Source organism: Scylla paramamosain, chromosome 2 (genome assembly GCF_035594125.1).
Source record: "Scylla paramamosain isolate STU-SP2022 chromosome 2, ASM3559412v1, whole genome shotgun sequence".
Taxonomy (NCBI): domain Eukaryota; kingdom Metazoa; phylum Arthropoda; class Malacostraca; order Decapoda; family Portunidae; genus Scylla; species Scylla paramamosain.
This window is the reverse complement of record NC_087152.1, coordinates 1,472,501-1,485,172: the sequence shown is the minus strand read 5'-3', so window position 1 is coordinate 1,485,172 and position 12,672 is coordinate 1,472,501. Positions and strand designations below refer to the sequence as shown.

The 12,672-nt window shown below is 42.2% G+C and overlaps 1 protein-coding gene across 11 annotated transcripts in view; it reads right to left on the bottom strand.

The window, feature by feature from the left end:
- LOC135108006 (trichohyalin-like) overlaps positions 1-12,672 on the bottom strand; it is a 97,669-nt gene that overhangs the window by 18,783 nt on the left and 66,214 nt on the right. For all 11 annotated transcript variants that reach the window (XM_064018618.1, XM_064018526.1, XM_064018572.1 and 8 more), the window contains 3 exons: positions 3,764-3,804; positions 1,795-1,868; positions 897-1,012 (listed from right to left, as the gene is read on the bottom strand). In XM_064018618.1, coding sequence (XP_063874688.1) covers positions 897-1,012; positions 1,795-1,868; positions 3,764-3,804 — 231 coding nt within the window. The remainder of the gene's footprint in view (positions 1-896; positions 1,013-1,794; positions 1,869-3,763; positions 3,805-12,672) is intronic.

The following is a 12,672-nucleotide window of genomic DNA, read 5'->3' as shown; positions in this document are numbered from 1 at the left end:
CCTCTTGGGCTTAGGTGGTTCCCTTGGCTGTGGAGGCGGCTGAGGCCCCATGCCCATGCCTGGGACTGGCAGCACCTGTACTGCTATGCCGTGGCTGGCAGCAGGTGCCGCTCCTGAGGAACTACCTGGGACCTGAGGGGGTTGCTGGGCCAGTGGTGATGGCCGCACACCCTCTAACTGAGCATTCCTGAGCAGCCGCTTCTGCATCCTTGGTGACCTGTGGGCGGGGGTGCCAACACTTGTGCGGAGCCGGGCAGGAGAGAGAGGAGAGGGGCGGGGTGGTGGTGGAGGTGATGGAGAAGGAGGAGGAGAAGGTGCATGGGGCGCCACGTCCCTGCCCGGTAAACGTGCTGGGTCATCACTAACATGTCTCACACACGCATAACACTCAGCCAAGCTCTGGCCAGACACGAGACACTTAGTTTGAAGTGTCAGCACATCAGATGGTGATCAAGAATTACACTAGAGACAGGACTTGCCAAGTAGTCAGTCAAGCCAACCAGGAGGTTAGGCCACACATTCACACATTACAAACATTCTCCACCATTGGAATCTAAACAATGTACTGTTCTATCTCTAAGCACTCCTTGTACAAGTGTATGACAGATGCTCAAGGTGTGTACATGAGGAATGATGAGTTTCACATATTAAAGAATGAATTAATACCATAGAACAGGAAAACATTAGCAAACTGATACAGGTCATGATATTGATATAAAAGACTATCAGGATATAATGAAGCCTAAAGAAAGGAGTCTAACATGACAAGAAACACTGAATGTAAAATAAAATATTAAAACTGAAAACAAGAAGACACAATACTAGATTTACAGTCTGATGGCAGAACTTCTCCAGCACACTACCTGTGGAAGGAAAATTACAGTAAGGCCACTTACTTAATCTCAGACAGGTCGATCCCTCCCGGGGTGTAGGTGAAGGGCTTCTTGTCCTTCATCATTGCTCCTGCGAGGGCTGCCGGTGGGTTCATGACTGGAGGGGCTCTTGCCGGTATCTGCATGAAACATCTCCATTACCACATGTAGCTATCATACATCATCATTATTTTAAAATTCCTGCTACCATTTCCTCACATATTGCTGATAACTGAAAATGATCAAAGCGGGTTTCATGCTTTGGTGTGACGTAAGACTTGCTAAAGTCTTGATGGCCTAAGGAAATTATGACACTTAAGTCTATCCACATTTCATAATTATTTTCTGCTCAGAGTGATATGCGAGATTCTTAAAGACCTATTACCAAGAAGCTTCCATCCTGGCGTTGTGTTAAGGAAAAAAACGTGTGCAGGGCGTGAAGCTGAGGAACGACGAACATACCTCTAGACAATAAGAAAAGAGGAAGATGATAAATTCTAAAGTAAAAGTAACTATGTAAGGTAACTATAAATAAGTAGATATGTTATGGCCCCCCTTCTCAGCAGGGTACCACATTGTGGAAGTCTCCTCTCTACCAGGCCACCTCCTGACATGACCTTGACATAAATATTGCTTTCACTGCACTACTGCAGCATCTCTCTCTCTCTCTCTCTCTCTCTCTCAGCCGATGTCTCAGTCCTATCCCTCTGTCTTTCATGTCGCTGAAGTTTCTCCTGAACATAGATTTTTCCTTTTCATTAGCAAAGACCCATTAATGTAACCACTAACTCACCATCATGTCGTGGCTACTTTACCCATACGTATGTTCTCTATATCAGATAACACATAATTAGTTTGAATACATCAATTTCCTAACTTAATAAAAAAAAAAAAATAATGCAAGTTGACATGTGGTGCTTACCTCAGTGGGGAGACGGGAAGAGGGGAGGACGGTGGGGATGGGTGGTGGTGGTGGTGGTGGTAGTGAGGTTCCCGCTGTAAAGATGGAAAATTGATTGATTTGACTTGGCAAACTTACTGTTGTATATGAAAAGCTCAACATAAAAGACCATTAATTGAATGAATAGGTTTGTTAGCTTTTCTGGGACACCATAGAGACATGTATCAACTATTTTTATCAACTAGTCAAAAGCATCAACTGGTATCACGCCATTTTCGCAACGCAGTTTTTTGTTTGTGGGTCTCCGGCGCTCAAGAAGTCTAAATGAGGCACTTTCACATTATTTACCAAAAACAGGATAAAAGCTAAATTGTAATAGATGTCATCAACTTTCTTTAACGTAGTTGTATTCGATCCTTTTTCTGGGACAAAAGTAAAAAATACTATATACATATATTATATATATATATATATATATATATATATATATATATATATATATATATATATATATATATATATATATATATATATATATATATATATATATATATATATATATATATATATTATTTTTTACTTTTTGTCCCAGGAAAAGGATCCAATACAACTACATTAAAGAAAGTTGATGACAACATCTATTACAATTTAGCCTTTATCCTGTTCAGTCACCAGTGACTGACTGAACGAATAACGAAATTTTACCAAGTTACTGAAATCAAGCATAAAATACGTCCCACCTTCCATTCATCGCAACATCAAGATATTAAACTGATTCTGAAAATTCTCCGATGTAAGTTGGTAGTCGCTGAAATCTTGTTATGCTGGACCTTGATGAAGATCCAAAAGGCCACGTGTGCAGGTGCAACGTAATAAGAAATCACACCAACAGTTGCCACAGTCAAAAAGGTAACAACTAAGCCAGTTAGCCCACCAAGGGATGACACTGTTAGCGCAAGGGGGCACTGATTACAGCGGGCTACCATTGCACCGCGCTGCTGTAATTTCCATGTATGTCATTTAACTTTAAAACTAATTGCTTTGGAGCTTTTATCATCATCATTATCATCATCGTTATTTTCTTCAAGTTTTATTTAATGGGTGAGTGCACTGAGTCCTTACACTGCCGCCGCCGTCGCCTTCACCCAATAGTCCACTTGGCGGACGTCGTGACCTGCTTCTCGACGCCTTGGCTGCCTCCCAGTCATGTCAATCTGAGACTTTTATAATTACTCCTTCTCGGTCGTGCGTCATGCATTGATCACCATAAATCACGCTGTCGGACCACATTACCTTCAAGCTGCCCACGTCATTAACAGAGAAGCCGGGCATAAAGGTGCAAGAAAACAACTTGCATCAATACCAACACGGAGATGCTGAACAGACGACTTTCACACACGATTTGTTTACATTATCATCTTGGCACACACATACCTCTACACGTGGAGATGTTGAACCATTCTATTCAAACTCGTTAATTTGCTCTAATAGCAAAAAAAAAAAAAAAAAGTAATAATAATAATAATAACATGATCACGTGCTAGATTTTCAGGTTTCCAAGGTCCATAATGTTTTCATTAAGACATTTGTTCAATTTCCTTTAATTATATACTCGTCATTCATATGAAGGATACCGTGGCAACTGTCGCGTTTGTCAAAGTTAAAATGTTAGCTCCGTCTGGACCTTGAAGCCCGCCTGGACTACCTCTTACTACTTGGGGGCGAGCAAATGAATTTACATACAATTGCTAGTATTAGTGGAAAGGTAGCTTCGGGAGTATGTATGTATGTGTGTATGTATTAGTAGTATTAGTAGTAGTAATAGTAGTAGTAGTAGTAGCAGTAGTAGTAGTTGTAGTAGTAGTAGCAGTATTAATAATTGTAGTAGTAGGCCTAGCAGTAGTAACAGAAATCGATAATAATAAAGAGGAGAAAAAGAAAAAGAAGAAGAAGCAGCACTTTATTCACAGGCTGCCCGTGCCATACTCACCTGTGTTCATGCCGCCGCCCTTCAGTTGGCTTTGCTGGCGCCTGAGGGAGAGAAGAAGAAAGCGTGAGTCAAGACCATTGGCACTCCAGAACTAGAAAGAACACGTGTGATGAGCTTTATATTATTACTACCATCACTACCATCATTACCACCTTCACCATCGCCATCAGTTATTGTAATTAACGTATATTTACTTGTGGCCATTCTAGTCACCTCCCTCAGGATACAGTGCCAACCTTTGCCAAATTCTCCCAACAGACTCTTCCTCATCCACCTCCTCTTCCTTCCCTGCCTGGTATCTCTTAAAGTCAAGTCAGTTAACTTCTTCCTCTCTCCTCTCCTAGCCTTCACTTAAGTATAATGATGGTAACGAATTCAGTAATAATGGCAATTCAACAATTCAAAAAGCACAAGAGCACTAAAGAATGCTAGCTAAGAATAATGTTTTTTATTTTTTTTTTATCTCACTAACATTCTCCCTTTTGCTCTTGGCACTCCTAAGCATTCTTGGAACCTTTATTTTCTATGCACTTGCCGTTGGTCTTTACAGCTCCCGCCCCCCTTCCCCCTCACCTACTCAACTCATGGCCACGGGAACCCACAGATGCTGCACTTCCTTGGCGTCTTTTTACATAAAGCTACATGTAAAAATACGAACATCATCATTATCATCATCATCAACGACACGAAGAAGAACAAGAACAAGAACAACAATAACAACAACAACAACAACAACAACAACAACAACAACAAAACAACTACAACAACAATATCAAACACAGAAAGGAGGCGAGAACGAGTTACGCGTTTCATATCGGCACGTGGTGGGGAGAGTAATGGAACTGCCGGCCTGAGCATGACGATCAGCAACGAAGCGCGCATGACAATCACTGCCATAAATAAAGAACTGACTCGCCGTCCTGAATCCCACAGTAGAGGTAGGGAGAAAATGTTGAATAAATGTAAATATAGATAAACCTTGACTTAAATCATCAATGCCTGAATGTACCGCAAATTGTTATCGTGTGTGTGTGTGTGTGTGTGTGTGTGTGTGTGTGTGTGTGTGTGTGTGTGCTTTTTTAAGTTAGAAGAGGAAAATGAAGATGGGTTCTTCCAGAGTTTTCGAGTGAAGTATAACAAGGATAAAGACGATAACAATAAGTTCTTGACTAAGTCGAGTTGAAAGAGAAGACACACATTTAGGATAAGTTTACTGAGTGTAATGATCCGCGTGTAATAAAATGCAAAAACAGCCGGTAGTGAAAAGGATAGGGTCAGAGAGAGAGAGAGAGAGAGAGAGAGAGAGAGAGAGAGAGAGAGAGAGAGAGAGAGAGAGAGAGAGAGAGAGAGAGAGAGAAGAAGAAGAAGAAGAAGAAGAAGAAGAAGAAGAAGAAGAAGAAGAAGAAGAAGAAGAAGAAGAAGAAGAAGAAGAAGAAGAAGAAGAAGAAGAAGAAGAAGAAGAAGAAGAAAAAGCCGTACCACATTTCCTGGCACTTCCTCTGTCTTACCTTACGGAATTACAGAGACAGACGGTCATGCCAGGTAACGCGTGACAGCTGAGTTTAATAGGACGAAAACGAGAACGAGAACGAGGAAGGGAAACAGAAGGAAGAGGAGCTGGTGAGTTGAAAAAAAAAAAAAAAACATAAAATATACAACAGAACTCGTTAATCACGAGGAAAAAAAAAAACGTGGAAATGAAAGTTTGTTGCCAAATTACGAAGGTTTTCTTTCTACTGACCTTTACTAGTAGGAGAGAACGGGAGGTAGGACAAGAAGAAATAAAAAGGTGGAAGATGAGAGTTAATGGGAGCTTGAAAAAAAAAAAAGAACGACAGTAACAAACAGAACCCATGAAAAAAACAAAAAAAAAACAAAGGCACACACACACACACACACACACACACACACACACACAACTACAAGGTACAAAAAAACAATCACTATTCTTCTTCTTCCTCCATTCCCCACTGGTTCCTCACACCAGCACTACACTATACTCCTTGCAGGAAAAAAATTCTTGAAGGCGGCGTCTCAGTATAGTGTTTCCCGGTGCATCGAGGAGCTAAAAAAAGGTTGGGTTGGCGCCTATATATAGCTGCGGGTGAGTGTCGGCAGAGGTAGGGAAGAGGAGACAAGAGCATGCTTGTTGCTCACGCTGAGGATGGGAAGAGGAACCACAGCCCCAAAGTGGAACTCTCAAGGTGTTTGAAGAGAGAAACCGCCAACCACGTGCGAGAGAGAGAGAGAGAGAGAGAGAGAGAGAGAGAGAGAGAGAGAGAGAGAGAGAGAGAGAGAGAGAGAGAGAGAGAGAGAGAGAGAGAGAGAGAGAAAGAGAGGACGTGCCATTTTATACTGACATTAAGTTTTTATTTTCAGAGTAGAACATAGCAGGCTTTATTTCTCTATTGGTTAGCTGGCCTTGGCCGCTGCTGTTTGTGTACAAAAGTATCTCCTAAAAGAGAAGAAAGGAAGAACTTCAAAGACGGCGGCAGGGAAGCCTAAATAACCAGTCAAGCGGAGAATCTCAAGGAGATACACAACATCCCTAAGATTGCTATATACACGGCCACTCTTAGATGACTTGAGTAAATTAAAGAAAAACGGCTCTCTGCTCTGTGCCATTTGCTCAAGGAAGGAAATCGCACTCAGGAACTCGCACCGCCAGGCACACGAAGGGACGAAAAGTGAGGTTAACGTTCGTGGTGGAGCATGAGAATAACATACTAAATAAATCTCTACGAGTAAGAACTAAAAAGAGCGGAGGTGAGCACAAGGCATTCACATCAGTCCCCAGCCAGGACATTGCGGAGTGGAGTGAAACTCTGTTAGGACCTGACCTAATTTGTCTACCACAATAATGATGTTCATTTTTGTTTGAGACCATGCGATGGTTTAGCAGAGAAGGCAGACTTGTAACAGGTTTGATCCTATGGCAAGCAGATTCTTAGATATTTAGGAAAAAAAACTTACAAATCACCTCATGGGACATTTGTAAGCATCGTATCAGTCTCCTGATAAAGGAAGGTCTCACGCATGTTCTGGTACACGTCGAGGGACAGCACCGACACCTGGTTTTCCCTTTGAAACAAACACATTCAACTGACGACGATGAGTTTTTGTTAAAAATTATGTGCGAAAGACAGAGAGAGAGAGAGAGAGAGAGAGAAAGAGAGAGAGAGAGAGAGAGAGAGAGAGAGAGAGAGAGAGAGAGAGAGAGAGAGAGAGAGAGAGAGAGAGAGAGAGAGGGACCACCAGTAGTTCGTCCAAATAAAGTTCTCTTTCCTTTCCCTCCCACGGGAGAGTAAAACATAAGCGGAAGCGGCACCGCTGCCTCTAAAAATACCCCTTTCCTTAAAAAAAGCACAACAAACAAGACTCAAGGCCAAAAGGACAACGAAAGCAAAGTGACGCCTCACCTCCTTAGTTTATTCTCTCTCTATAGTCTATATCCTTTCCTTGCGTCCCTCATCACCCTCTTACTCTTGTCGCCTGTCTTTGCCCGTCGCCCTTGACTTAAGCACTTCCCTTAGACCATTGAGGCACTGCGAGATAATACTCGACGCCCGCCCGCCCACACACACACACACACACACACACACACACAACGGTGTCGCCCACTCTCTTGTCGCCCCGAGTGGCTGGTACTCAGGGGAAAGGCACTCTCCTCTTCCTCCTCCTCCTCCTCCTTCTTTCTCCCGGGCTGGTTGTCAGGTTCTGCCCTTCGTGTCCTTTTCAGTCTCTCAACAAGGAACATTTTCCCACCTCCCTCATCAGCGTCTCTCTTCGCCATTCACCTTAAAAAAGCTTCGGTATTCTTTCTCATTTCTCGTCACTTTCTCCTCTGTGTCTGAGAATCTCTCATTTTGCTTGGTATTCTAAGTTTCCAAGAATAATCCCGTTTATTTTACTAGTCCAAGTGTCATGTTGTGTACTAATAATTAATTTTACTATCATCTTTAGTTTCGCTTCATGACCAACACTATCATTTTATAGTACGGTGTAACTTGATGCTTCCCTCAGTTGCCATTATCGAAGAAGTTATGTTTTTTCTCGCAATAACCAACACCATCCTACTGTAAAAAAAAAAAAATACTATAAAAATGAGATGCGATTAAAGTTAAAATTTGAGTACAGAAGACACATAACTTTAAGACAGATAAATAAGCATAAGAACTGTGTTTTGATTGCTACACCAAAAAATTACGAATGAACACACACACACACACACACACACACACACACACACACACACACACACACACACACACACACACACACACACACACACACACACACTTTTAAAACAACATGAAAATAAACATACACGAAGCTCAATCTTCTAAAGAACCCGCCTCCATATAAAAAGCAAATATCATAACAAGATAACACAAAATAAACCAATCAACACACACACACACACACACACACACACACACACACACACACACACACACACACACACGTATAAAAGCTCCCATTAAAACAGCAGCATCAGCCAACATTAAGAACCTCGCGAGTGATCGGTGTGTTGAGAGGGAAACTTAAATACATACACAGGTCATAGTGCTTTCGAGTGGCGGCGCCGACCGACCGACCGACTACAAGGGTGTAAACAGACTCTCAGACCGGTGACGTCATTCCCTGAAGATTGTGACGCCATTTCAATCAGGAGAAGTGCACGCAACAACGCAAATAAATAAAAGTAAAATGACGCAATCTCATACTATACCAACGACCATCCCCCGCTCCTCCTCCCCGTGCCCTTGCCTTTGTTTGTGCGAATCTAATACTGCGGCGCATCGTCAGTCAATGAGAGCGCGATTGATGGAGAGAGAGAGAGAGAGAGAGAGAGAGAGAGAGAGAGAGAGAGAGAGAGAGAGAGAGAGAGAGAGAGAGAGAGAAAGTGTCTGTCTTCCTGCTTAACTATGCATGCGTGGGTTTATGTGACCATGTTTTCTGAGTCAGTGTGTGTGTGTGTGTGTGTGTGTGTGAGTGTGTGTGTGTGTGTGTGTGTGTGTGTGTGTGTGTGTGTGTGTGTGTGTGTGTGTGTGTGTGTGTGTGTGTGTGTGTGTGTGTGTGTGTGTGTGTGTGTGTGTGTGTGTGTGTGCACTCGTAACGTTGTCTGTATGTGAACCTGTTCTAGTCTGCTTCAGTCTGTTTATTTTGAGCGAAATAATAATATTAAAAAAAAAGAAAAAAGAAAGGAGGACGATATAACATGAAAATAACTCCATAAAGCCCAACTTTCTATGCCTTCCATCATCGGTGTCACAAGAATCGTCAACACAGCGTCACTTTTACCTCCTGAGTCCAGTACAGTCTTTTACACTTCAGATCCGAGAAAATGAAATGCAGGATACCAGTGAGTCGTGTTTGGGTGACAATCAACTTTTAACATTTGGGTCAGGGGTGGGAAAAAAAAGTTGGCAAATATAAATAGGCAAATATAGTAAAGCTAGATAGGATAGATTGATATATACACAAACTTCCTTTTTTGGAGAACCACAACTCTTAATGCAGTTTGAACAAGTCGCCAAACTAAAGGGGAAGAACAGATCTAGATGCAATGTACAAAGATCGACAAGAGAAACAAACAACGAGAAAGGAAGAAAAGTAGATTAAGGTCGAAAGCAAATGATAATGTTTTACACACGTGTCTGACTCCCAAAGGAATTAGGAAAGAAAGAAAGAATAATGGGAACAAATGAATGGGAACGGTGCCCTCGAAAGTGAAGAGTAGATAGGTATATACTCGTATGAGGGAAACATAAGAAAAATAGTCAATACTTTTTAGACGCTTTTGTAGTGTATTATTATTATTATTATTATTATTATTATTATTATTATTATTATTATTATTATTATTATCAATAGTAGTAGTAGTAGTAGTAGTAGTAGTAGTAGTAGTAGTAGAAGTAGCGACGGCAACACCAACACCAGCAACAGTTGTATCAGCATCACCATTATTAGCAGATCTCATTGACAAGACAAAATCAAATGCAAAGCTGACTTTCCCTTCCCCATCCCTCTCACCAAGGCTGGGCAAGATCATTTACTTTCCTTTGTCACCTCCTTGCTTGCCCAAACACTTTCCTCTCCCGATACGTTCACTCACAACCTTTTTCGATCCTAACACTTTCTTCTCCCAATACTCTCGTCACAATCTCACTGCTTCCCCAATCACCCTTCTCTTCTAACTTTTCCCTTCACAACCTCATTACATTCCCTCAGAACCTGCTTCCTGCCTTTATATCTTCCTTATGTTTACCTCATTCCATTCCAGTAATAATAATGATGATGATGATGATGATAATGATAATAATAATAATAATAATAATAATAATAATAATAATAATAATAATAATAATAATAATAATAATAATAACACCACCACCACCACCACCACCACCACCAACAACAACAACAGCAATAATGACAACAAAAATAATAGTAACAACAATAATTAACACAAAAATAATCACACAAAAAAAAAAAACACTTCCTATTTATCTTGGACATCCATAACATCAACAACACAATGTAACCATAACTATATATATTTTTCTTATCAAAGAGTAAAAGAAAAAGAAAATGCTTTGGCTATTCATTAAGAAATACAAAAATAACCATGAATATTACTGGTACACACACACACACACACACACACACACACACGCGCGCTCATGTGGACAAGTCAAAGACAGGAGGTAAAGCGTGTCAGCTCAACACGGGTCGGCATGTTGTGTTTGATTACCATTGTAGGTCAGAGCAGCAAGGTCAGGCAGTCTGGAGTGTGACCTTATCTCCTGTGTTTTTACTGGGGCGTGAGTCAGCGAGCCAGGCACTTTCTCCTCCCTCCTTCCCTCCCTCCATCACCTGGGTACTCTATGTGTGTGTGTGTGTGTGTGTGTGTGTGTGTGTGTGTGTGTGTGAGGGGTGGATGGGGACATGAAGGAAGTAGGAAAGGAGGATGACAGACAGTAGAGGAGGGAATGATTAAGCTATCGGATTCTCCTCTTTATATGGGTGTTTGGATTAGATTTTAATTAACGTCTCTCTCTCTCTCTCTCTCTCTCTCTCTCTCTCTCTCTCTCTCTCTCTCTCTCTCTCCCGTCGGCGTGAGTTAGTAACACACGGCACACGACCTTGAACTCTCGCCCCTCCCATCCCCCACCCACCAGCTGGCTCCCTACCCTCCTTCACCTTCGTCAGGAGGAACAACCCGCCCACTCTGAGGCTCCGTACTGACCCAACAGGTGTACCAGATGGAGAAGGAAAGGTGTCCAGCCAATGGTAGTTCGTCTAGAGCGACATGTGTATGACAGGTGTAGTAATGAGGCGATGAGTTGTCCTCGCACCCCCTCTCGCATCCCCTCCTCACCTCCGCCGCACACACGCTGCTCCTACCACCTTGATCTCTCACACTGTGCCACTCTCACCGCTTCTCTTCCTCACCCCTTTTTCTATCTCTGTTCCTCTTCCTCCTGCTCTTTCTCCTTCAGTCTCATCTGCAGCTTGGTATTTTGTATATTGTTTTCTAATAAATGTAACTTTTTTTTCAAAGCATACATATTTGTTTTCTTTCATCTTATTTTTTCGTATTTGTTTATTTGTTTTTAAAAGCTGTATTTTGTGATCCTTCCCTTTCCCCTCTCCTTTAGATTTTTTTTTTTGCTTTCCCTTTCTTTTGAATGTTTATGACCTTAATGCTTTATGACGCATTTGGTACTTCACTTTGATTACAAGTACTGTATAAGTTCTACTCATAATGGATAAATTTTTGTGAGTGGCCTACATAGTACAGATGTGTGTGTGTGTGTGTGTGTGTGTGTGTGTGTGTGTGTGTGTGTGTGTGTGTGTGTGTGTGTGTGTGTGTGTGTGTGTGTGTGTGTGTGTTTATTTGTCTGGTTGGGTGTGCCTTTCCATTTCCCTTTTTCGTGTTCGAGTTTTTTTGTCGACGTGTGTCTGGTTTCGTTTGTTTGTCGTGTCTGTGTTGGCCCACGTGCCCGTCTGTTTGTTTAACTTTGTGTCAGTTAGTGAGTTTGTGAGAAGCAGTCACTACGTAAGTATACTGTGAGTGAGTATGTACCATTATTAAGTTTCTGCATATCATGTTCGATCACTTCTTTGTACTTCAGTGCTTGTTGGAGTCTGATTACCAAGTTTTCTTGTTTGTCTGTCTGTGTGTATGTGTGGTGGTCTTCCTATTTGCAAGTGTTTTGGCTAAACTTCTGTCTGTCTGTCTGTCTGTCTATCAGTCTCTGTCAGTCTGTTTCTCTGTCTATCAATCAATTTTCCTGTCTGTCTGTCTGTCTGTCTCTCTGTATGTATGTATGTAAGTTTCACTGTGTCAGTTAGTCAGGTTTTGTCTATCTAATCTTATCGGAGCTCAAGAAAACACAGCTTACTTGACGCCATGGTGAAGTGTGGAGGGCGCAGGACTGTCGATCAAAAGTCTTTTTCAAACAAGTTAGCACAAAAACACAAGATAAATTCTCCTCTCCTCTCTCTCAGGCAAAGACGACAAGACCACAATTCCAGACGCGACGACCACCCGCTTCACACTCCGCACAAGAACACACTACGACTACGAGGCCGCGGCACCGAATGGCAGGCTCCCCAGGTACACACTAAGAGGTCACCCACAGCACAGGTCCTCCAAAACCTCCTACCCACCCACCTACCTCACTTTCACTTGCGCCTGGAAGGGAGACGTGGGAGGGAGGGACGGGGGGTAACGAGGGGATAGGGATATGGTAGCAGGAAGGGGAAGCGAGCGTATTTGTGGGTTTGTGGGTTTGTGAGGAAGTGGAAAGACTGCTGTGATGCTTGGGTATTGAGATGGCGGTGGTGACAGAGGGAAAACTGCGGTAAAGGATGAAGGACGTGTATGGAGAGAGAGAGAG